Genomic DNA, 27,938 nt, shown 5'->3' on the forward strand with positions numbered 1-27,938 from the left:
TGTATATTAAACAGCAGCCTTAAAGAGATGTTTTTGTCTCTGTAAGCTGACAACAATGTGCAAAAAACAGCATTTCTACCACTTGCTGTGCTAAACAAACAGCCCCCATGTGTGAAAACTGCAGATCCAGTTTCACGTCGTGCTCGTGGAGTTGGAATGGCGATGGCAGAAAGCGTGATGACTCTATTCCTGCTCGATGCCATTCCCGGCTCTGTCCATCCACGTCTGCGCTCTGCTTTCATCTCACATCTGCAGGCATCCAGCACCCAGAGACACGCTGAGGCTAAACCCAAACACACTGAGTGCATTAGTGTGTCTGAGCTGCCAGCCTCTGTCCCACGACTCCTCGTGATTTCTCCCTCTTCCTAATGTTCAAGCTCATCTCCTACATTTCCATCCGCATCCCTCCCGTTTCAAAATAGCTCCCATTTGACTCGCACAAGGGCCTCCGCATTTCTACCTTTACTTCACAGGACATTTCCCTCCCGTGAAGCAGCGGGATCCCAGAAGGAGCCCCCTCCCCCCACCGATGCCTCCTTTGGTAAGGCTTCTGCACAGTTTCTCATGTTCCAGCAGAATTCCTGAGAAAGCCGAGGCTTTGTGGCATGCTTTCAGGAACAGACTGCCTGTTCCATTATTCATCACTTCTGGTATCTTCTGTGTAAGAGACGGCCCCCATCGCCCAGCTGATACCGAGTGGATGAGGGAACTTAGAGCCGATTCAAGTTGAACAGGTACGCCAGCACTTAGCAGCACAATCCGTCACCTCCGAAGGGACTAAAAGATGCAGGAGAACTAATAATCAAACTGAGAATTCATTAGCATCTTTAATAGCAGACAACGGGGCGTCAGCAAGCTCGCAACTGACAGAGAAACCACAAATACAATAAGAAACAATCAGTCTGCTATTTTAGCTGGACAATAGTGAAAAGTTAGTGAGGCCTTTCTAAGTGAGTGAACTAACTCACCGAGTTTGATGGCACGCTGAGGTTGGTCTCGATGTAGGTCTCCGTTTTGGGCTCCACCGCCTGCTCGGCCTCAAGAATCTTCTCCACGGGCATGTCCTCGCTGGCACAGCTGGTGGACTCCACCTCGTTCTCATTTTTGTCTTTCGCTCTCTGACGCTCCTCCTGGACGGCTGCATGTAACAAAACTAGTTCTGGTCATTATTGCTGTTTTAGTCAGAGTGTTTTACTTTACCGTTCGACCACTTAACTAAATCTACTCAACCGATAGGATTGTTGCACCACGGCAGCTTTATTAGAGCCATATTTGGGACGTTCTCTCTTTCATTTCACTCTCCATTTTGTTGGCTATCAGCCGAGCAACAAATTGCAAATAATTAGCTCACAAAATTGTGAGTAGTTTCCCCTTTTTTATGGCAAAGAACACTGACCTTTTTAATTCAGCTGAATTGTTGTTGGCTTGTTTTTTAACGATGCCAACCTCCAAAGAGAGAAAGGACTGACTGGCGAGCATGCTGTTGCAACATTCTGTCATATCTGGATCTTAGCAGAGACGCGGCGTTTGGGCAGCCTCGTTGCTCTGATGAAACGCACAAACGATCGCGCTTAAGATGCATCAGTGAAAGCTAGCATGGTTGACATGTTTGCACAGTCACGCACACTGGTGCAGACTAGTCTGCGCGCACATGCTGAAGCGTGTGCCCGGTTGCCCAGAATGAAAGTCTGCCTTCGTCAGTGTTTCTCAGTGAGCCAGTGAATCATGCATGACCCCGTCTGTATTATGCTAGTACACAAATTCAAGACAGCTCAATCTCCAGTAATTGCTGCTGCGGTGCAGATGGAACTTATTCAGACCTACATTATGAGGAAAACCAGAGCATGAAAATGTTTAAGGGTGTTTTTTTCAGGCCGCCTTATTAAAAAGATATGTTTGCCATGCCACGTCCAACGACCCTCAGCCATCTTCTTTTATAAATCACATACTGCCTGTCTTTCTGACACACCGTAACATTACAATAAAGAAATTAATAAAATAGGTGCACATCAATGGAGGCTTTGTCTCCAACTTTTTTTATATAAAACATAAACATATAAAAAAGAAAAGAAAAAAATTCTGGCTCCGTCAACCGATTGAGTTGGCATGGAGACACAGGAAGTGGTCTCTGCCGAGCCAACACACAGAGGCTCACTGTGGTCGTGGCGAACACCCCCCCCCCCCAACCTTGTGTAGCATGGAAAGATGTGTGTGTGTGTGCTGTTCGGAGCAACAATTTACTCATTTCAAGACACCGCAATGAAAAAAAATATGGCTTTTTTATCTTTAATGGCCACCCCCACAACCAAGGATGATGGAAAGGTGGGGAGAATCAGCATGCAAGCTGACTGACTCACCTGGAGGACTGTCCTGGCTCAAACACACACACCATCGTTCATGCTGGGGTTGTGGGACAAAACGTCATCAGACGTTCCTCCTACCGGTTGTTTTTGCATTCGATACCCAAATCCTACATCTCAACGCTGTGGTCTGGCTGTTGGGGGGGGGTGGATAAGAGGAGCAGCGCAAAAAGGAAAAAAAAAGGCGAAAGAGGCCCCATTTTAGAGGAGCCGCTGTCTGCCGGTGGAGGTCAGCCCAAGGGTAGAATACTTGTGTTGGAGTCAGGGAGAGGTGAGGAGGGCTGAAATCATGTTAGCTTCATCACCCCCCCAGCCCCCCAACCCTCCTTTCGTCTCCTGACTTGGAGAGCATAAATTCATTTAATCCTGTTTTTCTGTGGATTCGCTCAGCCTTTTGGGCTACTGCTGCCTTGTTCTCCAACCACAACCCTCGGGGTGCAGGGGGAGGCTTAGGCAGCGCTGAGAGTGAGGCGAGAGGCAGGAAACGATAATATCCTTTAAAGGAGTAAAGAGCCAAACAATGATATAAAGAAAAGTGGAGGGCGGGGAGGCCAAGTAGAGGTCAAGACCTACTGGCCGTGGACATACGTGCACGAACACCACTGTGTCTAACACCTTGGACGAACCGTTGGCGAACCGTTTCGTTCATATTTATACTGTGCCAGCGTGGGGGCCATTATGGTAACAGGCGATGATTGATTTGTTCAATGTGCGAAAGAGTGCTTACCGGTGCTGCCGAGAGTGTTGATATATTTTAACACCCCCGTGTGCTGTTAAAATTCACACTTAACTGTCTAGCCCCCAACCCCACCTCCGCATCCAGCAATTAAAACTTAGGAAAGTGCATATTTCCACAGTGCAGGTATGTAGGAATGAGTCACGCTTGCAGATGTCACAAATCAAAAGCATAAAGACTGAATCTTTATCAACACGTTCTGCTGTTTCCATGGGGATAGAGACTAACTGTAAGGCTTCTTTGACTATTTCCACCTGCTCAATCAATGGTGGAAATACAAACAATTTTTGACAATGAAGATAATCAGACTATTACTGTAAACATTCCAGAGGATGATTCCATAATCCCCCGTCCCAGCTGAGAGCAGGACGGAGTTATATGTTGCTTTGTGACATGTGCTGAGCTCTCAGGGAGTCTGACTGTTGCATCTTGAATAAATCCTTTAATGGTGGAATGGAGCCCTTTATGTCCACAGCGAGATGATATGTTATCTGGCTATTAAACCTTCAAATGATACGCTGGAGAAAATGACTAAACATGCAGCGTGAGCACTTACAAAGTCATCGAAAATATGATCAGTATAATAAAATCGATCCTTGAAACAGCCAGTAACTGTCTGTTGATTTTATGGCCATTCAGGGTGGAATAAATTGGACACAGAAGTATAAACCGTTCTGTCTCTGGGGGCTCCAGATTCAATAAATAGCCAAAGTGGCTGCATTCCATCAGTAACGTCTTATCTTCGGTGTGTTACAACACGTTATCTTCTATACACATCATTGAGCATTTTACTTTCGGGCAAGCTCGATTTTGCAAAATAAAAACACGCAGGGGAAAAACTTTAGGGTGTAAGTTTCTCAGTAATTGTGAGTTTAAGGCACAACTTTTCATGCAACTAATTGTCCCAGAGGACTGCCTACTCATAACATTTCCATATCCAATAGTGCTGCAACAGTTGAATAACTAATTTTCCCAAAAGGACCCCCCCCCCCTTTTGTGTTATTATAATACTAAAAATGGACCATAGTTTCCATACAGTTATTGCAGATCCTGAATCCTACTTATGTTGCAAGCAGCCATCTATAGCATCATGATGCAGCTGGTGTACATTGCCGAGCACAATATGTGTTAAAATGTGTTAAAAAGGGCGTTGAATGCTATAAAATTTCTATAAACGACAGTCTGTTTACCACAGTCTGAAAACGGCGAGAACGCGGCTGATTGTGGGCAGATTTCCCTCCTACTTTATAAAAATGGGCAGACAAACCGGCGCTATTATGGAAACGTCTGCAGATATTCACCGTGCTCCTGCTCAAACACCAGATGCATTCATGAGCGCCGCGCTGCTTCTTCATCTCTCAAAATAGGGCCTTTATCTCAGTCCAAATGTGTGCTTATTTGGATTTAAGCGGACTTGAGGGGATGGGTAAATGGGACTTTATCCTCAACGGTATGTGCTGTACCTTCTCTCTTCATGCCCATGGCTAAACACTTCTGGTAGCGGCAGTACTGGCAGCGGTTCCTCTGGCGCTTGTCAATGACACAGTCCTTGTTGTCACGGCAGGTGTATGTAAGGTCTTTGCGCACCGTTCTTTTGAAGAAGCCTTTACAGCCCTCGCAGCTGTATACCCCGTAGTGTTTACCTGAGGGGAGCGCAGAAAGTTTATTAGTCCCGTTTCCATTCTGCTCTCTTAAGAATTCAACCATAAACTGTTTGCTAACTAGCAGGCACAGTAATTAAGCACCCCAGTGACCAACACAGATACCACATAATTATCATGGAGCGTTCGCTGCGGCTTTGATTACAGGTTTTTTTCAGGTTACATCATGAACCTTTACAGTTTGGGATTACAGGCATCACATTAACAGCAAGGACAAACTAACATCTAAGGAGGCAAATTAGCGATTACGGAGTTCGGGCGTGCTGAAGTGACTGGGGAAGAAAAGAGAGAGCCAGTGCTTGTATGCCACGACAGCACTGTTCATCTCTTGTTTAGGAAAGATGAGTTGGGTTCTTCTTTCCCCCCCCCCCCCCTGCATTTCTGTTGACGGCCAGACCACCAGAGAAGCCTCTGAATGCAGTTTATGAAGTGTGGCTTATTTTTAAACACTGCTTTGATTCTCCTCCTTTTGGGTCCATGCAGCGAGGATGAGTCAGTTTACTGCTAACAATAAAGAATGTCACACATCTGAGCAGGCGGAACATCTGTCAGGATTACAGGAATATTGAGCATACAGCCTGAGATTAGAAAAAGGGAGTCAGGATTTTAGCATTTAGAAGCTATGAGGGTTTTACCTTTTTAAAAAATAGAGAATAAATGTGCTTATGCTATTGATATGTTACAATTTTAAACACAGGAAAAGGAACAGTCCTGGTCCATGTCTGGTTCAATCAGAGAGAGATTCTCTATTATTATTATTATATCATTATTATTATTAGTAGTAGTAGTAGTAGTATTTCCTGAGACTGTACAATCTTCTGGGTTTTGTTTCTCCCCTATTCATGTATGAGTGCTGCCTCTTACACACTTTTTCCCTGATCTACATTTCAACTTGTTGTCCCTCCTTGAGGATTTACTGCTGCAGTACGTAAGCCAGAAACTCTGTGTGGAACTATTCTGTGATGATCTGTGGAGGTTTCTGTGTGGTCAAAGCCCTTAAGAGGCCAGAACTGTGGAGCAAGATGTTGGCCAGCTCTGCTCTCCTTTTTATTCCGTAATAACTGGGTCTTGATATTATTATTTGTACCTTTTCCCCACTACTCTTACCAAAATTAGAGATTGAAATCCCCAGAAGTCCTTGGTCAGGCTAAGACTCATATGAAATGTTGTAACGCTATTCTTGAACAGAATAAATCCTGAACTAAAGAAGCAATTATTAGCTTGAAGGTTCACTCACCTGAGGACCGGTCACCACAGATGGTGCAGATGTGTTTGCTGAGTGACAGTGACGTGCCTGAGGGCTGCGCGGGCACCTTCATCACACCATTGATGCCCAACGGTGGCTTAATGTCCTCAGTGCTGCTGACTGAGTTCATTGGCGAGTTCAGCTGGAACATCGAAACACAAACACACACGTCGACAGGTCACAAAACAGCCCCGATCTCATAACAGGCAGCATCATACACCCCATTACACAAGGTATTCCCCATTGTTCAGCTGGTTTGGGATAGTTAACTGATGACAGTTGTCTATAATTGGCCGTGGAGACAGGAGGTTCGGATAAAAACATGAGCAGTACAAATAAATCTGAGCGGGGTGACATCATGGCCGATTGTCCTAAACAATTTGGAGAATTCGGGAAGTGAGAAGATTATTATGACATTTGATGGTCAACACATGTGGACACAGACCTTCCCACAGACGTTTTTTTTGCCATTACCCTTTGCTCACATAATCCCCCACCACTCCTTGTTTTAAATATAAACCAGGCACAGCAGGATCCCAGGATGCCCCAGGAACACTTTTATTAATGCTTTCAACAAGCCCTGCTGGCTCCTGAACGTCCTGCACTGCCACCGCACAATTTAACAATATAGTAGAATAAAGACGCACTATTTGTTTGAGCAGCGGTGAAACTGCTGGAGTCTGACTTTATTTTCTGATCCCACCCTTACTGGATTTTTTTTTTCTCAATAAGTCTCAAAGGAACTTATTTCAAAAAAGAGTCAAGCCAGGAGAGAGTAATTATTTTAATAACTTCTACCATGCTGCTTCCAGTTGAGATAAATTTTCAGGGCAGGGTAGGAATTATCCTTCAACACTAATTATGCAGGATGGGAAGGTAGCTAACTTTAGCACCATTATTCTCTAAAGAAAATAATTGGACAAACAAGTTCTGCTCTGTTTGTCTAGGCTAACGCTAACGTTATACAAAGGGAGAGACGGTTAATGTTTTAAGAACCCAGAGGTAGGGTAGGAGTCTCGACTGAACGCAGCCATATAAAGCGTGTCTGTAGGAATTAAGAGTCCGAATGCTTATGAAGTAGCCACCAAACTGCCGTGCGTCACGTATAGACACCAATAGGTGACTCCAAACATCGACATGTAATTTAATGATCTATTTTAGGACATTATGTAGCTACCGTATTAACTGACTCATTCACAAACTCATTACTAACTAATGTTTTAATTGTGTATAAATAATGATACTTTATTTCATTTAAACATAAAAGCAAAGTAGTTAAGTTTTTATTTTACTTTCCAGGCAGAATGACTATAAAATTTAATTTATCATTGCAGAAAGATGTGCTTTTATGGATGGAATGTAGGCAAATGGTAAATATTTTAATAACAGTGGTTTAATCTGCAGAAATGACACACGCTGACAGTCAGGCCTGTGCAGAAATCACAATCCAATAATATAACTCCATAGCATAGGTCTATATGTACCATTAGCATGTCATGCTTGCTAACAGAGGGATTTGAAACTAAATGATAAATGCGATCTAATTCTTTTAGGACTTCCTGCTCCAGATAGTCAAATTAAACCAGCTTTTATTAAACAACCATAGGCCCAATTCTGGACATTAGTTGTTTGTTCGAATTTTCTCCACTTCTAAACTTTCAAAGCAATGTATATCTTTACAAGTGAGATGTACAGTATCCTTTAAACCACCCTGAAGCACATGAGCCTTGGGCTGATCCACGAGGATCGAAAAGTTGCTTCAATGTTGACCACTGACAAGCGAAGCTGTGTGAAAATTACATCCAAAACAAATAAACCACACAGGCTCCTCATGACACGTCACATGACATCCTACCATCCTGCGCCTAACGTGGATATTGACATTTCACTTGAATACGTCTCTCAAAGGAAACCACATCAACTAAAACAAATGTTTTCATTCATAATAATCACATAGAAACACAAGAGCAGGTGAACAAACATCACTGGGTGAGTACCTTCTGATACTGACTGCATTTTAAGACCGTCTCCGAGACACAAAATGGTAACCCAACGGCATCATTTGCTCGGAAGCGCGCGACCATGTTCCATGAGCGCCACTCGCAAACACCTGCACGGATCACATGAGGTCTTACCTCAGGTAAACGCCAGAGTCGAGCCTTCTCCCCTGAAGTGCATCACTAACAGAGCTGTCATGCTGATACTGACTCTGTCTGTCTGTCTGTCTGTCTGTCTGTCTGTCTGTCTGTCTGTCTGTCTGTCTGTCTGTCTGACGGGTTAAAAAAAGAACTACTCTACTCACAGTCTATTTGTAGTGAACCTGCAACTCTGTCTCAGTAACACTGTTCCCCATAGAATGGTGGGCAGGCTGGAGGGGGCAGTGTTTTCTTCACTTCTGCCCATGGCGATGAAGGCCAGGTGGGGGGATTAGAGTGACTCTGGACTGATTCTGGAAATAGAATACATGCACCCTCCTCTACAACACACATGTGACCCTTCACTGGGAGATATGCCAGCAGTGTGCATGGTCAAATCATCTTGGGAAACCCCGTAACACCTCCCAACACACACTCCTAAGACACTGTGTCTCTGTTTGCTCCAGACTTTTACAGTCCAAGTGAAACAAATGAGCGGAATTTAACATCAAGGACCGGAAATGTAGGACGCAACATTCCCCGCAGTGCTATGTACGATGAGGGCTCCAAATGCTCCGGTTGAATAACACTATTTAATGCGCTGCAGGTGTTACATAACATGTTGTGGAGGACATTCAATTGGTACATCAGTGGGAGGAGTCTCTGTCTGCTTAAGGGTGTCAGATTCTACACAGAATTGATAGATGCGATTATGTCTCGGGTGCAACACACTGGCCGCAGTATAATACCACAAAACGTTGAACACATGGGAAAGGGAAGACGCGGGGAGGAGGGTGAGAACTGGAAAATACATAAAATACTATATGGAGAATTAAAACATCAATGTTCAGTAAATATGCACTAAATGTGGTCTTTTATTGCAAGAAAGGATCATTTTGTCAGCCAAGCAGGTTCTGTAAACTATTAGTATGCTATGACAGCACACGTAGTGGTGAAGGAAGAAGAAAGGAGTCGTCCCATGTGTGGAGGAAAGCGAAAAGGAAAGAAAAGTGGAGACAGCGGAGGCCTCCACTTAAGACGGGCTTATTTCGATTCAGAGTTGGAGCAGAGACTTTGCTCATAAAGACACTTCAAAAGGAGACATCAAATCCTTGTGTGCCACTCCACAATTCACAAACCTCATGTGGAACCTCAATTGCTTTTCAGTTCAAGGGCACCTTTTCCAACACTGAAAGTACTCTTTCTGCTCTTACTGCTTTCAAAACACCCTTAAATAATTCCCTGTAAAGTTTTCCATTATGGAGCTGCACAAGATGGCCAGGAAAGGAACCTGCAGTTCATTTCTGAAGCTTCATCTTAGTTATGCTTAAAATGTCCTCAAGGGAAACAAAATATGTGAGGATGGGATACAAATGTTGTGTTGACAGGAGACAACACCTAACCAGCTGCCTCCCAAGAGGTGAGGACAGAGATCAGGTCATGATGTAACCCAAAGATAACCTCAAGGGTTCACCTTTCACCTCTGACACCTTGTGACACTCATTTCCTTCTCAAAGCAAACTTATCTAAGTGCTCCCACATAGCATGGGAGGCATGAGTAAGACCATTCTTCCTATTCTCAGGGTTAGGGTTGGTGGGAGCCTTATCATCCAAAGACAGCATCATCTGAAGATGGGCATCAGGTTTCCCATAGGGTTGCTGTTAAAGGGTCAGCCCCTCTCTGGCCCTTTAGGCTATATTCGCCACAAATCTCCTTTGGGGATCAATTATGGCACCGTTGAATGTTTGAGCGTCACCTGTTTGCATGCATATGCTCAGAAACCAACGACCAGCAGACACGTCTCTGCGAGCATGCGCACAGCACGCATCACGGACCCGACTGCAGCTCTGTTATTGGCGGATGCACTTAGGGGTCAACTGAAGGTCCTGCCCTGCTAGTGGAAATTTAAAGTCAGCAGCAGGGTAAGGAAACGGGAAGGAAAAACAGCCTGCAGTCCCTGTAACACGTGTTGACATGTGCCTGAAAGGGATCCATGGAATTTTGTGGACAGCAAGCTTAACCTATATTTACATGGTGGTGAATCATCAAGATGCACCACTGATTTTAATGAAACCAAAGCATATGATGACAAATACTATCAAAACGAATGATTCCTGAAAGGATTGTCTTCTTTGAGCTCTGTGCGCAATGCTGGGGGTGCAGATTTCTCTGATCTAATTAGAAACGTCCCCCAAACTATAACAAATTACTCAAAACCGATGCATAAGGACTTTTGCAATATGTCAAAAACTAAAAATGTCTGAGTTCTTACGGCTAAATAATGAGCAGCTCTTGTGAAAAAGTTTGTCTCTGGCTGGCAGGTTGTGAGCTTGAGCTCAAATCTGGAGGTAATACTCTGTGTAGGCCTTTAAAAGTCACAGTAATTTGGACAGTCAAAGCAAATCTTAAATGCAGTGGGGAAAAAAATCTTTTATTTGATGTCCATGAACAAGCAGCTTCATTTGCTCCCCATGTTAGCTTTGCTACGCCAAAGAAAAGAAATACTAAAGTGAGAAATACTGAGGTCCCGGTGCGGTTCATTCCATTCAGGTTACAGTCCTGGCAAAGCTCTTACGCTGATTCAACTGATGCTATTTAAAATGAAACTTTAAAACTGCAGCATTTGTTTGAATAATAGCAGTTCTGTGCCAATGTCAAAAGGCAGAATTCAATTGATTGATTGAACAGTTTCAAAATATCAGATTAATCAGCCTTCCGTAAACACCCAGAGATTATAAATTCACGAACAGATATTTCATTTAGTCCATTTAATGCTTCCATTGTGCAGATTTAAAGCAGCAACCCAGATTTATGCCCTTTATTAGCGTCTTAAATAACGCTGATCAGAAAGTAAATGAATAAATCACTTATTCAGTTTCTTAGTTAAACCACAGAGGCGTTTTATTGTAAAACAGACTCATTATCGCTGTCAGTGGGCTCTAAACACTCTTTCTGCTTCGGCCCAGCAGACTGAATTCAGCAGAAACGGGCATTACAGTAGACAACTCAGTGGTTTCCAACACTTACTCCCTGCTGTGCTACAACTGAAAAAAAGGATCATCACAAGCACTGCTGGCACTGTGTGTGTGTGTGTGTGTGTGTGTGTGTGTGTGTGTGTGTGTGTGTGCTCAGATCCTGCAGTGAAGAAAAAGATATTTAGTCTTTCAGTGGCATTAAAGACTTACAGCAGTGAACTGACTGAGCTCAGCCTGGCAGATATTTCACTGTCTCTTTGTGAACTGTGTACTTTTGGCTTGGTGAAGGGATGTGATGAACAGACGGCAGTTTGAAGGAGCGTCGCTGCTCCTTTGGTAAATGCTGCTACCAGAAGCCATTATAACCCCAGAATCACTCTTCCCTGGTCAGGGGGGAGGCTCTGTGCAAAAGTAAACATCCATCGTTACCTGTCAGTCACTGCAATGATGTGTTTACAGTAGGCGGTCTTTAAAACTCCGAAAGCTGGAGCGCACGTGAAGTAGACCAAATCAAAAAGGGCAACTTGTGACAGACGGTCGTAACATAACACCACCGCCTTCTCCTCCTTATCATTACGATAATATACATTGTTGCAACGACCTAAGAGCAAGAGATGAATGCAGCTGCTGCATTTGAGGGCCATTACAGGTCCAGGGAGCCCTGCTCAAATCCCCAAATCCCATTAATACAACACTGCACAAACAAATGAAAATGAGAAGATCTGATTTAGGCGTGCACATAACAATGTAAAAAATAACCTCAATACAAATAAATCATTTATTATATATTATTTGACTTCGCATTAGGGTTTAACTGATTGCATCTCAAGATCTCGTTGTTAATGAAAGCAATTACTGTGTTCATTTCTGCAATTACTCTTTCCATTTCCAAACAGTATTATCAGCCTTTGGGTATTCCACGGTTTCCATATTCCTGTGGTTTATCACCGCGGAACTCATTACAATCACGGTAGATCATTTAACATTCTCAGCCATCGTTGTAACAGGACAACCATCAAGTAATTCATTCTGGAGTAGATCCATTAACATCAACATATTTGTCATGGATGCCATAATGTGACACGTGGACGCCCACAGATGTGTTTCTTACAGTTGTTCAGAACTCACGGCAGCCATATATCACTATCTAACCACCACTGGAATCTGTTCATTTTTATGTTGTCATTCAAGTGTCATACCAGTTTTTGTTGCCTTTTATTTAGCGATGGTCAACTTTAAGACTTGGAGCTCAACACAGCAGAATTTATAGCACATGGCTGCTGCAATATAATGGCAATAAAAAAGAAGAAGAAGAAGAAGAACACACCCACATCTGTTTCTGTTAAACCGATTCAACAATAGACGATGGATGACATCAGCTTCCCTCTTACATCAACCTTGCCTTACCATTACCTAAATTAAATGTTGGTGCCCCACGCAGGCATGCCGAACGTACGTGTCTGTCCACAGACAGTGTTGAGTTGCTGTAAATCACACTGCCAGAGGCATTTTGAACCGCAACCTTTGCAGTCGGCATTAGGGGGCTGCTCTCTGAAACTTAAACCTAATGTTGGAGTTTCTACCCATCAGCTCCTGTGTGGCCCCACACAAGTCAGAACACACACAAGCCGAAGACATTAGTGGTCTTTGAGAACAATGGTGAAGGTCCCCCCAAAAAATGTTTGGGAGTGTGTGAGCGTTAACCACTGTTCAAGTTGCATTTCTGCATAAATAGGCATTAGCATGAGTAAGCACACTTTTACTTACTTTTTTCTTGGCAGAATAAATAAAGGCTTTCCAAAGAAGACATGAAAAACATGGTTAATATCAGCAGAAGCAAATTGACATGGGAAAACTCTCAATATGCTAAAATTGTTCAGCAAGGGGGGAAAAAAAAACTCAGAAATACACCATCTCCCTAAGTAGTTCAACTTTTACAGGAAAAGGGAAGAGTGTTCTGAGGACCTAGAGAAGCACAGGTAAATTAATTCTGCACATTAGTTACACTTCCCTGAACTACCAGTGCTGAGGGGGAAAAATGTCTCTAAAACAGCTTCTAATTGGTACCTCGAGACTGCTCTTGCTACAAAAAACTTGTTTCCCCCATCCATTTAAGACTTGATTGACATTAGAGGGCCTTAACTGCCCTCATGGGACCCTACACACAACCCCTTTGTGTAGCCATTAGAGCCATGCAGCCATGATGTCATGCAGAGTAACTACAGCAGGCTCCATCACAGACCACAGCAGCGGAATGGACCATTATAGCTCCTATTCATGGAAGGAGCTACGGTCTACTCCACTCATTTTCAGCCAAGCCGTGTCTCTCTGCTTCTCTTTAGTGTTATGCATCAGTCTCCTAGTGACCCACGCCTAAGCACTGTGCCCTGAACTGGCACATGACATCACTCCGCAGCACATTTAGAGCTGATCATGCCTGTCTCATATCTTGCAAAGCATTTACACCTTTTTCACACTCGTGGTTCCCTCCACAAACAGTAAATATTGACATAAAAGGCAGGGCAAACTGAGGGAATGGTGTTGTTTTAGGTTTAAGGGAGAATGCACTGCAAGAGTGCCGAAACAAGTGAGGTAGAAAATGAAGTTGCAAAGGGGAAAAAGGGGCATTGACAGTTGACATAAAATGCAACAGCCAACAAAGTCCAGCCAATCCAAACTGCAAGTGTAAAATGTATTTCAACCCTCTGTACGATCCATTCCAGATGCTTGCCGTCTTGTGTGAATCTGAACCCTTTGTGGGAACTCTCTCTCTCTCTGCGTCTCTCTCTCTCTCTCTCTCACACACACACACACACACACAGAGACACACACTCACAGATTATAATGGGCATGGTTGTCTGTCATCATCCCATGACTACATACAGTATCTAAGGAGGTGTCCTTCCACACAACAGCAGAAAAGAAGAGGCCAGCCTCAGTAAAAAACAAAGTGTGCATTTTGAATTGGAACAACTGTACACTGTACAACTGTGTTTGATGACAGAGCGTGTGTGGCCCTTATTAAAGATGTTTTTTGATCTTTAACGTCTACATATAATCCACAAGGAAAAAAGACAGAAGTCTTTTTTTGACTGCTATTTTCCCATGCGGGGGTCACGTGGAGGGTGCTGGAGCCTATCCCATCTGCATGTGGGCAAGCACAGGGTACATCGCAGGGCCCTATGTGAGCATTTGGGGGTTGGGTACCTTGGCAGTGCTCTAAGGTTGCCCTCTTACCTCCCCCTGCTAGCAGCACACCTTCCATATTGTGTCCGCTCCTGGGCCTTGAACCAAGAACCCTCCGTTTCTCAGACCAGTCCCCTACAGTGCGATGACCGCCACAAAGACAGAACTATGTCGCAGCAAAACACACGCAACCACAGTAAAAGGATGCTCAGGACACAGGAAAGGGCTTAATAATTATGATGGAGGAACTGGCTGATGATAAAGGAGTCTGTGTCTTCACATGTGGGTTTTCCTTTTCAGGGAATGTCTGATTCAAAGCAGGACAATTTCAATGATCCCTTTCTTGTTTAATCTCATTGTCACATGCCTGTCGGACTTTTTTTTTTTAAAGACATGCTCACTGTTTTACATGGCATGAGATTAAAGAACAACTTACTTTGCATCATTTGCAAACTGTGTGTTAAGGTGTGTCTGCAGTTAGCACCGGCCCTGGGGTGTTCAAGTAAGTCAGAGCGTGGGGAGGAGCTGTGACCTTGTTCCAGCTGACTGCTCGTGAATACAGCCGAGCCTCATGAGCAAGTGGCGCACGCTGTCTGACTCAAATCATGTCTAATTAGAAGCACTCTGCCCTGCAACCACAGAGCTCCGCCACCATCTTTAACCTCTCACATCAGACTGCCAGTCCCCACCCTTCCTAAGCAGTCAAATGCTGTCAAGGGTGTTAGCCATGCAAACGTTTATGGTTAATGGCTGAAATCCTCAAATCCATGCTTTAGGTTTCAGTCTGATGTTAAGCTGTGCAGCATTTGAAATGCTGTTTAATGTGGTGCACAATACAAGCTTTTCCACCCAATGATTTAATGACATGTAAGGCAAGATGTTTTTTTTTAATATATAATTTGATGTGGGGAGTGTCAATTCAATTCCTACTAACTTAAAACTTGTTTTGCTCATTTGTAAAACAGACTTTATATTTATCAATAGAATACACAGACATATATATTAAAATGGAAGTTATGTATATAAAAGGATGAATGTCGGCTGCTGGAGACATATTTTATTCACGCCCGACACAATGAAAACTAAATAAAGGTGGCAATGGTCATGTACTATTACTCCTGGATACACTTAGCTATAAAATTGCCACCTGAAACAGCTGTATTACCTTCGCTATTACCTGCTGAACAGCTGTTCAGGACGGACCCGAGAAGCAGAAGAGATAAGTAAACGGGTTCCTTTAAACGAGACAGCCTGAGACAGGCGTTTGCTTCTTAAACAACCAACCTGCATACAAAGTGTGGCACTGTGGGACACAGACAGCAGCACAGATAAAAGAGCTGGAATTATAAGGCAGGGGAGAATCAGGAGAAGGATGGGGAGGAGGGTTGGGGGCTTTCTAGCATTGAAAGATACTAGCCGCTTTCTGAAGCTGCCCTTAATCCACTCTTAACTCCATTACATTTGGGACACTTCTGCGATAAGCCCGACAACAGTGAGGAGAGTCCATCCCAGACAGCATCGCAGCGCCACCCTGCTTCGACACGATGATGAACAAACACAAAAAGGGCAGCGGCTGCATTCTGGGCAGGAAACAATTTCAATTTTAGATATGTTTTTCCCTGAAAAGTGGGCCACTGCCAGCTTTGATGTCTTAATTGTGTGTGAAATTTACACCATTGAAATTGAGGCTTATTGGTGGAACAAAAGCCTTGGCGACAGAGAGGAAATGGAGATGGTGGAAAAGACACAACGAATTAAAGATGTGGATGAAGAGAGTGCCACTGTGATTCAGATACAGGCGGAAAAATGACAGAGCCCAAGACGGGTGGGATCTCAGCAGAACAAGTCTTGATTAACCGCTGTATGGGGTCATGACCTTCTATCTGTATTGCCTGGCTTAAGACTTCTGCGAGTGTGTGTGGTGTAAGCATTGTAATTTGCATATCTTAAACATGGCAGTTTGTAAAACACAATACACACTGACTGACTGGTTAATTATAGGACAGCTGTATTTCTGTGTGGATTTGGGAAAGAACACGGAGAAAAACCTCGTGACCCCTTTGATCAAGCCTGCCGAATACGAACATTTCTGGATGCAATAAAATCGGCAGCTATTGGGCGTAGCTCAGCCTGAAAACTACTACAACCACAGCCCACTTTCCAGCTTCCTTCCCCACTTAGTGGGACAGTTCAAGAAAAATACTATTTTTCGTTCTCCGGCCAAAAGTTAAATAGTGATACCACTAGTTGTAATTTTACAACATATGACATAAAAAGCAGAAGTCAGATTTCATATTAGATGGAACTAAATAGCTTTCTTACCAAAACAAACTTTAACACTATCTTTAAATTATATTTGATCAACCAATAAAAACTTCAAGTGTGAAAATATAAATATCGACATTATTGTATTTTAGCTCTGATTGTAATGCTATTAATTTGGCGGTTACACTCTCTAATAACCTAAAGGGAGAGCTGCTGAACAAATATTAACTTAATGGCTCAAAATCAAGGAAGTCAAACATGAAAAAGCCTGTGTGTATTATTTTAGACCAAATGTTGCCATCTACAGAAGTCGCCTTTAGGACAAAGCCTGAATTTGCAGTCTCAGGAAATATTTGTGTTTTCGTCTAAAGCCTCACCTGAGGGCTAACGCTGGCGCCGTAGCCCATACCGGGCGAGTTCATGGAGTGGGGGCCCATTGGCGAGCTGATGACGGAGAAGGGCGATGCCAGGCCGTTCATGGGCGAACTCAGCGTGCTGATGGGCGAGTGGAGCGAGCCGGAGGGTCCCATGGAGGTCGGGCTGAGCAGCGAGGGGTGCATCCCTCGGTGGGATGTGGGTGAGCCCAGGGGGGAGGAGTTCACGTGGCCCATCGAGTCTGGTTGGAAACCCAAATAACAGAGTCAGCGAAGTTTACAATTCTCAAGAATGTGATTGTGGTGCAGAAGAATGAACAATTAGACAAACAAAACAGAGATTTGGGCTGATGCACTGCGTTCCTTGATGATTTTAGTACCAGATGAGGCGTCCACTGTCTCACAAACACTCTCCTAATGGGGTCAAAGGATACAATGTTCTAATATATGAGTGATTAGTGGAGTACTGGGCCCAAGAGGTCATAATATACAATTACCCCAGCCGTGGGGCAATCCACAGCAGGAATGACGTCAGATAAGGTCCTCTTGTGTACTCTGCATACAAAAGTCCTACCCACCCCTTTCCCACCCCTCCAGCTCTTTGCTATGTCTGTAGGCAATCCTCGTCTCACCTGTCAACTTCAAAAACACAGGAGAGGGGAGAATGCAACATGGGTACTATAGTATGTCACATATTGTGTGGGTTATTCCCCCTTCATCTTTAGTGGCAGCCCTCCACTGAAACTGGTTTTAATCTTTGATTGATTGTCTTTTCCACCTTTTGAATTCTTTATATCAATATCTTTTTGCCGATGTTTCGGCATACATTTACTATAATGTGTATAAAAAAAACATGCTTGCCAGCAATATCTGCTCCATGCCTGAAATAAAGCAGCTTAAGTTCAACTCTGGAGAGCATTTTGTCCTGAAATACCCTCTTATACCCTGTCCTATTTTGACAGTACCACTTTGCTCTCCCTGTGCTGAGGACACAGGCTGGTTATGTAATGGCCGGCCTTGTCTGTCACACTCCCTCATTTCATAAGCGACTGGAGTCCTCTGTTTCCATGTAGTGGATCCTGATGGACGGCTCAATTAGTTGACAGCTGAGTCCATTTCCGAGCAACTTTCCTAGAGTGCTGTGTCTTTTCTGCAGCTCAGCTGACAGGATCCTGCTCGTGTTCCCCTTCATAATGTCTTTCTGCTGTGTTATGGTGTAAAAGGAGAGTGGGGCAAAGCTGGCATCTGTGCGTCTCAATACATTTCCTGCACATCCTGGTTGCTACACAAACACTCCCTGCAGGCATGCACACAGATGCAAACACACGACCCATCCTTTAGAAAACAAACACACCCTTCTTAATAAACGGTGAACAACAGCTCTGCATCCAGGTGTATCAGTCCAGTGTTGAATCCTCTGACTGATACCCCTCAAGCTTCCCTTTTATCACCCTTTTCTCCAAATTGTGCCCACACACGTCATTCTTAAAAATGAATGAATCATGACTGCTTTCCCAGAACCCGAAAATTCCCATAACCCTCCACCAATTGGGTTTTAATTCAGGGAGATAAAGCAAGCTGCGGTATTAAGGTTGCCAATCTGCCATTGTAGGTCTCAGCAGGGGGGCGAGCTCGGCTGACAGAGTCCCAGCAAGGCCCCCCTGGAGGGGGATGACAGAAACGCACTAGGAGGTAGCTCAAACTGTTTATGTCTCTATCCCTCTCATTCATTTCTTATGTTTCTCCCTTTTTGAGAAGAGAAACAACCAGAGCAGAAAATTGACTGAAATATGTCTCATCATCGACCACTCTTGGAACACACTGCAAATATGTAGCCAAATGATCATACCGTATGTGAACATAGAGCAGAGAATGTGTGTGTGTGTGTGTGTGTGTGTGGGGGGGGGGGGGGGGGGGGGGGGGGGGTGAGAGAGAGAGAGTGGGTGTTTATTCTTGCTGGACTTGGGTTGCCAGTGTAGGATTACAGCAGGATGAAAAGGACTCTGTCCTAATCCTTCCCAGAGAGGGGAAAAAATGGGATAAGAATGAGAAACAGGGGGAGGGGGGAAGAGAGAATGGACAAGACTGAAATAAATAGGAAACAAAAGAAAATGACAAAACCAAAAAAGTTAGAAGAGGCACTGGCTGTATTTCTTTTTAAAGTTTGCCTTTAAAGTCGAGCTGATGAAATGGAAAACTAATTTTCACCAGCTGGAATGCGGGAAAAAAACAAAAAAAAACGGAACAGTCTGGCAGCTGTCCTCTGTAACCTATTTGTGAGCAGCATTGAATAAACATGCTCCCGACTTTACTAAAGATAAAAATGTGTGAAAGGCAGAGCAGTGAGCAATGGTCAGCCAGGGAGGAATGTTGAATCCAACTCACTAAAACAGTCGGGAATCACTGGTGGTCGTCCAAGCTCCGTGTATCAATACACAAAGAGATTGACTCGTGTTTATAGATGGCGTCTGAAAAGTGCTTCTGAGTGCTATCATTTACAGCCTCTGTCTGTCAGTGTGCCAAGATTACTGGAAACAAAAAAGCAGAACTGACAGCTACAACTAAGCAATTTAGAGCCCAGCTTACACACTCATTTTATCCTGGCTAATCACTTCAGTACTGCACACAAACAACATCCTTTTACAAACAAGACTTCGCTCCGTCTAAACTTTCTAGCAAGTCTTGTTGTGCAGAGTAAATTTGGGTATTGGCTGTTTTTGCATATATAGGATCTTGTGTGGTGGAAAAACAACTCTTCAGGCACTTGAAACTGCATGTTTTCTGTGATAGATTCTGCAATTACAAGTTATTAAGGGTGCATGAAACTGGAGGGAATTTTCTAAGATGAGGGGAAAGGGTTTCAAATGTAAAATTTTTAAATGGAGTCTCCTGAAACTAGCTCCTGAAAGGTTTCGCATCGGCGCCTGCAACAAAATTTTGATAGCTCGTTAATGAAGCTTGTGAATTGTTGAATGCAAAGCAACTGGAAACCAAGGGGACAATTACTATAGTTATGTACATTAGGTCATTTTGTAGTTGGTGGGACTTGTCCTGGGGGAACAGCAGTGCACTGTTTGTCAGCTAAATGGACCCTACGGCCTAGGACTGACTTCTGAACACTCCGACATTTACCACACCGCCCGACAATCTCTCCATTTCTTCCATTTTTCTTAATGCTATCCATCTTTATTGAGACAAAGTCTCCATTGATAAGGTAACAACAGCGGAATTTGTCCCTTTTTGTCTTTGAAGATGGGTTACAAGTTCTAAAAATCTGTTTTTCACTGTACACGCTAACAAAGATTTTGGCCTCCGTGCTAGCACGTGTTGGATACACTAACCAGCTCATGTTGCCTCTGCCACAAATAAGTGCTGATACATTATAGATTTAAAGTACGCTCCCCACTCTCCTCACAACTCTCTGAAAACTCTCTGGCTGTCTGTGTCTTCCACTGGCCTGTTTTATTTTTATTTTTTAGCCCTGCAGCTTCATACGCTTGTGTCTTTCGGCCAACTTTACACCCATCTGGTTTGCTGTCCGCTTACAAAACCGCGTTGACAATCGCGAACACATGCACTATGCAAAAGCAGACAGATGCTCACTTTTCAGTCCGTGGCTAGCTCTCCTGCTTTATTATTCATTTACCAGCGCCACAGTGGAGGTTTATAGGAACATGTGGATATGATGTGCAGCTAGAATAGAAGCTGAACCGATGAACAACATCAAAAACCTGTAAATAATAAATTGTTCTTTAAGTCCAGCTGTTTCTTTCCCTTGAATATCACAAGGTGGTACTTGAGGGTACTATACATGCAAGCAGGATTCTTTGTTTTCTTTGGCTCACAAATGTTGAAATAATGACAAATAGTTAAAGCCCAGAAACATGCAAACAAAAGATAAGTACAGGCCATGAGCTTTATGTAGCTCCTTGCACCAAATGGGATTTCTGCATCCCTCTGCTGGCATCAGGTCAGTTGAGGGATGATGGATGCCAGAACATTTTGGCATAAATGTAGCAGTTATGAGTCACCAGCACAGTGCACATTAGCACACCAGTCACTCAGAGAGCTAAATTCAGATGAAGATGCATCCCGTTGAAATGCAAAATCATTTTAAAGTGCTGTTAATGATTTTGCTATCTTTTATATATATATCTCTGCTAATTTATGGCAACAAATTGCTTGTTAGTGTCATCATTATTCTCGTGGGCATTTAAGTCGAGGCAGACGTGTTTGGTATTTTTTGTGAAATACACGGACACCAGGGTGAATTCAGGACAAAACAGCAGACATTAGCATTTCTTTAGGTGTGTTCCGAAAAAGAGAATTGATTCAACACCAAACTCAAGCAATTGGTAGGTGGTTCATTAAAGAAAAATACTGCAGTCCTATGTCTCTAGGACAACTGCATGCTGCTATTTTCTGATAAAGCTTTCTGCAGTTACCACTCAGCATATATTCATGCCTATGCTTGTTAATCAGGAAAAGAAATTCTACAGTTTTCTGCTATGACTAACCTATTTGATCAAAATGTTTAGGGTATTTTAAAAATACCCTAAACATTTAGAGCATCGATTAATTTACCGAATTTCACTTTGAAATGAATCAAACTGAATGAAAGCATTTGCATTTTAAGAGATGAATAATATGCTTGATGACTATCTACTTAAGGTTGGAGATTAGCAGCGTAATCAGAAACACATTCTTTGTAGCACAATTAAAACAGAGATGTGTTTTTATCTTTACATTTTAATCAGGGATGATGGATTTTGGAATCTAGATCCTTCATTAAGGCATTCGCAGCTGTCTTTATTGGGAAAAGGACAATAATCTCAATTTTATTTTTTAATGTCACACAAGCCAAACACACAAAGTAATCCAGGATTACATAATTAAAAAGACAATCTCTTCTTGCTATTACTGAAAGTCCCAGCAGGCTCTGATCTGACTCCATCCCACCATTTCGATCATCTACCCCAAGTTTCTCAGATATCACTCCACACATATGTGAAGTGTTTTTGAGCCCAAACACACCTGGGACAGACCAATACAAATATGTAAAGCAAGTCTGAGAAAACAGCTCCATTGATATAAATAGAACGCAGCATTTGATCAGCACTTCTGAGACCCAGAGCTTAGCATTGAACACCGCAGACTTAAATGCACAAAGGACGGCTGACAAAAAAGAGATTTCCTTCTAGTCGTTCATTTCCTTTGGTCTTTAGGATGATTGTTAATCCAGCAGAATTTACGATTCACCGTGGGGGGCAAAATAACTTCACGGTTGTATATATTCTTTTCAATCAACCTTCCTTAATCAAATAAAAAGCTCAAAAAAGTTGAAAAAAACAAAGCATTGAGGGTCTGCTGTGATCACAAAGAGTATCTGCTCCTTTCAGATTGATAGCTTTAACACAAGGATACCCAGGCCTGGGTTTCACCATTTAGTAGCCACTATTCAATTGAAGGAGAGGAACGCAAAAAGAAAAAAAAGAGCCTTAATGTAAGATAAGAGGCAGAAAAGACATGAAACAGGCCACCCGTATTTGCACAGTAGGTGGGCTGCTAACAGCCATCATTTGATACAGTGTTGATATAACCCATTTCGTTTTGCCTGCTGAAATAACTGCCCTCATTAAAGACTTAATTCTTTCCCTCCTACCTCCCTTTCTCCTCGTTTCTCTCTCGCACGGGTTCCCTTTATTTTCCTCCAATTTCAATTCATTTCCCTGATAAGCTGGGGATGAAAGCGCCAGCTCCTGGGGCACACCATTGCCCTTAGTGACTCTTAAGTGTCTGAAGAGGCCATGGAGCCGTGGCTGGTCATGGCTAGATGCCAGCTAAGCCACAGATTACTGGCACTATTGCTAACAGTGCCCCAACTGCCAACACTCTGATCTGCTGATATGGCCTAATTGTCCTCTTTAGCTCAGAGGTGATATACTGTGCCAGGCAGCTTTCCAGCAAAGCCTTACGAGACTTAACAAATGCAAGCAAGTTTTCCAACTATTACACAGGCAGGAGACTTATTGGCAAATTCACAAGAGTTTGAAATTTATTGGTTGTCCATCGACCAGGTTTCCTATTTGGTGAGGCTTCAGTAAAGTTTCAGTAAAAAAAGAGAGAGAGAGAGTGCTTGTTTATTCTTGCCAGACTTGGGTTGCCAGTGGTTATGCTTTTATATAAAAGCTTAACTTCTCTCTGTGACTAGTTGTGTTGTGTTTTTTTCTTTTTAAAGATTGTTTTTGGGGGGGTGTTTGAGTTCAATCCAACAAATCTGTGTATTTAAATACATTGATGCTGTTATAAATTCAGTCAGCATTGATGATTGTCCAACTGAAACAACTGCTTTACCTGGAAGGTAGCACCTACAGGATGATGCACATGCTGCACAAAGTCAAAAGACTAGCCAGAAAACACCGCCTGGTGCTGAATGAAAGCCGCGATAGCAAAATGCAACATGCTGTTTGTCCTTTGGTAACCTTATTTCATCAGGAGCAGCAGCTGACAAGAGCGTGTTGATGGAAAACATGACACTGAGCAATAATTACTACAGCAGCCTGTGGAGCTGCCTTTGGGAGGAAAAAAAGATTACATTTGCTACTGAAGTGCTTCACCTTTTGTTGAGACAGGGTTACCCTTTCAGCAACATGTCTGCTTAGGAAATTGCAGAGCAAGGCTAAGTTGATGAGCTACAATATGCAGGGGGAACAACAGGCCTTCTGAGTGATGTCAGCACCAAAGCAACAAGGCCATGCCAACTCAGAGAGAAAAAACAGAGATGGGGTAAAAGCTTGACAGACTTCTCGTGTGTTGCTGTGATAACTCGAGTTTCTACACAGGCATAATGAAGTGTTACATCCCCCATGGGTCAAGTCTCACTACTGCCTTTTTTGTGTTTCAATAAAATGCATATCAGCACGATGGGTCTACAGACTTGAATTTCTAAATTAAAAAATCAATGCTTCATTTATTCTATTGAAACGCTGAGAGATGCAGAAGGCCCTGGCTTAAAAATAATAATCCATATATGTCTGTGTGGGGAAAATAGGATTGCGGTATTAACTGACAAGCAGCATTTGTTCACTTCCTTTTTGTTATGACTCAGTAGTCATAAAGGTTTCTGGGGGGAATGTGCCAATAACTAGGAAGGAAAACAAACAGCGCCTTCCCTCCCCAGACATCAGTGTGAGAAATCTGCCTCTTGGAGAACTTGTCAGAGGAAGCAGGTAAAGGGCGACCTCTATTTATAACTGAAAGGCATTAACTGCTGGAAAACTCATCTTTATTAAAGTAGAAAAACGGACACGTGCTGTGAGCGCGGCGTCTAATGAGAGAGCGTCTCTGTCTCAAACAAGGCTGGATGAAGTGCATATGATTTCAGATTAGTGCATTTGGATTTGGGACGCAGCAATGTTATAGGAAGCCTTGGTGCAGTGGACCGCTCTGGAAGTACTGACTAAATTACAAGCCTTTGAGCTCCTTTGTATTTTCATTTTCTTCTCTGATCGTCCTTCTGAAACATCCCAGCTTGTTTGTAATGAAATTCAAATGGGGAAGTTTCTGGCTCCTGGACCCGGTTAGGACTGCCTCTTTCCTTTTCCTTCCTTCCCCTGGGGGAAGACGCTTGAGATAAAGGGAAGGGAAGAAGATGGGCAAAGATAGGGTGATCAATACACGGACACGCAAGAGATGGGGAGATTCATAGATAGATAAGAGGGATTCAAACAGGCAGCAGGAGGAAGAGAAAGTGAGAGAAAGTCTGAGAGAAAGCTCAGGACCCTGGGGGCCATTCAGAGGGGATGAGATAGGGGTAGGCAATGGGAAACTATGTGTGTACGTGCTGCAGGAAGAGGCCTTGCAGGCGGCGGGGAGGGGGGGGGCACACGCGTCTCAATAAGCAATGTATGTCCCAATGAGTGTGTGTGTGTGTGTGTTCTGTGTAGGACTGTCACTGCGGAGAGTGTACTTTGGATCGGGGCTCTGACTCATAGTGAAAACAAATAACAAACCCTGCAGGGCGGATGGACGCGGCGTCCAAGGTAAATAAACAAGGCGCACGAAAATACAGTTGCACTGAATGATGAGGCTTGACCTCCGCCCCCCCACTCAACCCTCACCCACACCCGACTCCCCTGTTGCTCGACTAGGACGGAGACTGTCTGCCCGGCACAAAAACAAAATCGATGTACTTTTTTTGTCCCCCGATCAACAAAATAAGTAACCATGGGCGACATGCAACAGCTGACGTACTGGATGTTCTGCTTCAGATTCCAAATCTAAATCTGTCTATTTCTACGTCATCTTCAATCCTTCTCATTAAAGGCTATTAAAACTTCCTTCTGAAAATATATAACTTAACAAGCAGCTTGATGTTCTGACGTTCCAGCTGATGAAAGCCTGCTGAAATGATTTTCAGTTTGGATTTTGATCAAGCGAAGACTCGTGTGAATTACCAGTGCATTGTTTTCTTCGGAGGGTTGGAGGAGCCTTAATAAAAGACCACAAAAGTGATGATGGGACACGCCATGAGCACTGATGAGCCCTTAAGTGGAGCTGGCATTCACATGGATGAAAGTAAGTGGATGCAAGTCTCTTTCCGTGGTGCTTGTGAATAAGTTTTCCAGTCCTCCCTCTGCTCTGTCCCTGTTTCCTTCAATTTCTATCCGACGCTTTCCTTCTGCCCTATCTACTCATTAGAGGGACTCCCCAGAGGACGTGCATAATCCCCGTTCAGAGCTGCAAGCCTTTCATGTCCTGGGAAGACGTACTGGTGAGAGCGTTGCCAGTTCCCTTTTCTCTCTATGATACCTGCATTGACTTTAGCTTTTCAGACAAGTCCTCCCTGTCTTTCTATTGGAACCCCCTCCTGCTTTCACATTCCGTCCCCATGTTTTCACCTGCATTTATATTCTCCTTTTTGGCACCGTTGGTTTGTGTTTAGATGGTCTCACAATAAACTGACGTCTCTTCCAGCTGTGGGAGGTAAATGACAGAATAAAGCACTCTGGATTCTCCTAATTATCACTGATATTAAGACTTCAAGCGCTGTTGACTCAAGATTTTAAGCAAAGCATCAAAAAAGACGACCCTGGACATCAGCAGTTTGCCCACACTTGAGATCAGACAACTCTGTACATTTTCAAAGAAAGCTGCTGCTCAAATTTTGGGAAAGTTGTGGGTGTGTGATTTTGTTTTGAATTAGCATAAAGATTAAAATTAGTGGTGCAGTGTGGTGCAACACTAGGAAAAAATGGGCTTTAATGCTGAGGGACTTGACGAGTGTCACAGTGTCAGTTGCCTAAATTACTTTCATTCTTATAACATGGATTTCCAATTGGCCTTGTTTTCATTTTGTTATAATGACTTTGGAAAGTTTGGAAGGTGAACATAAAATTGTAGTTTTAATAATATTAATTGATTAAATGTTTCATTGAAGTAATGTTTTTGGATGACTTGTATCAGAAAGATACACAATGTTCTCTGCCTTCCATTCAAACATAATTAGCTTTCCAGCTGTGAAGTGAATAATATTTCAAACACAGATTTCAATTTTACATTCAAGCACATTGCCACTTATATGTTTCATTAACCTCCCAGTAAATAAAAAATAGAGAATCTTAATAAAAAAGGGGAACTTGATTTGAATGCATAGAATTTAATCATCTATCTATCTAATCAAATGAAAATGTTCTCGATACGATATATGTGATTTATGAGGTATGACCTCCCAGTTATTTTTTAGAGGTCCATTACTGAACACGCCGTCCTCTGTCCTATCAAAGCTTGCTTCACTGCGACATACTTTTTCCAGTGATGCAACGATGCAGGGTAAATTTGGTGTGACATTTGTGATGGAAAAAGTCGTTTTCTGGAACGCTCGCTCCCCTGTGATAAAATCTATATTTCTTTTCAGCCATACCACTTGTGGCCTGGTTGTTTGGGAATTATGTGTTGGGATTGGCTGCGCGGCCGAGTCCAAATAAAGTGAGTGTTATAACTGGCAGGGACAGCCATGCTGGAGAAAAAAAAAAGGTGTTGTTCATTGGCTCACATCGTCTGCCTGTGGCTGCTGGGACACAAGACTGGTGTAGAGGAGACCCGGCCGCTCCGGGGAGGAAGCTGTTGCTGCCCTGGCATGTTGGCGGGGAAAACGTGGCCAACTGAGAGCTAAGGGGAGGGTGAATCAAAGAACGGGCGCAGCAGAGAACAGACCACCTGGATCAGTGGGCCTCAAAGGCTGACCTGACAGAGTCAATCTGAACAACGGTGAACAGTAGACAGTCAGTCTGCTGATTTACCCTCTCCTCCATTTTCACTGGCAGCCTTCCAACCAACACAGGCTGTCCAGCAAGGCTTTCAGAAAGAGCCTCAGATTGGGTTTTTCCACTAAGTTAAGGGATTTTTTTTTCATACTCTGCCTAGGAAAAACAGAAAGTAAATCAAAAATTGAAAACAAAACAATTATTGACAAGATGGTATTTCTAAGTTCTCCCAATTTTGCTAATTCTAATATATAAAAACACATCTCTGAACAAATTAGGCTTTGTAATGTTTGCAAAATGGTTCCAAAATGCACAATAATAAACAGCGCATGTAATCCACAGGAGCTGGAGTGTTCATTGGCCACGTGGGCTGTCACACATTAACTGAGCTGTCACACATTGCCATCCCCTGGCCTCCTGACTCAGCCTTACACGTTACAGTGTGAGCTTGACCCCAGCTGCCCTAGACACTTCACCTCAGTCAAGTCTCAGCAGGGCTTACCACATGGTGCAACAGCCGTTACTATGCTTTTTCCATATTCCTTTTCTCTCCATCCACTCAGTTAAAAAAGACCAACAATCTCATGCAACATTTCTGTCTTCCTGTGTTTTGACAAGAGCCCCCCCCCCCCCCCCCCCCCCCCCCCCCCCCCCCCCCCCGTCCTCCTGACCTTAAATTCTATTCTATGAATATGCCCCAACTGGGTAAAGAGGTTCTGGGATTCCTCTATTCC

The 27,938-nt window shown here is 43.4% G+C and overlaps 1 protein-coding gene across 3 annotated transcripts in view; it reads right to left on the bottom strand.

Annotated features, from left to right (window-relative positions):
- rxraa (retinoid X receptor, alpha a) overlaps positions 1-27,938 on the bottom strand; it is a 72,060-nt gene that overhangs the window by 10,110 nt on the left and 34,012 nt on the right. For 2 of the 3 annotated variants that reach the window (XM_011604506.2, XM_029837216.1), the window contains exons 3-6: positions 16,943-17,181; positions 5,995-6,145; positions 4,560-4,739; positions 969-1,153 (exon numbers count right to left, since the gene is read on the bottom strand). In XM_011604506.2, the coding sequence (XP_011602808.1) occupies positions 969-1,153; positions 4,560-4,739; positions 5,995-6,145; positions 16,943-17,181 (755 nt within the window). The remainder of the gene's footprint in view (positions 1-968; positions 1,154-4,559; positions 4,740-5,994; positions 6,146-16,942; positions 17,182-27,938) is intronic. The other variant, XM_003965153.3, reaches the window with a different exon arrangement.

This window comes from Takifugu rubripes, chromosome 6, assembly GCF_901000725.2.
Source record: "Takifugu rubripes chromosome 6, fTakRub1.2, whole genome shotgun sequence".
NCBI classification, from domain to species: Eukaryota; Metazoa; Chordata; class Actinopteri; order Tetraodontiformes; family Tetraodontidae; genus Takifugu; species Takifugu rubripes.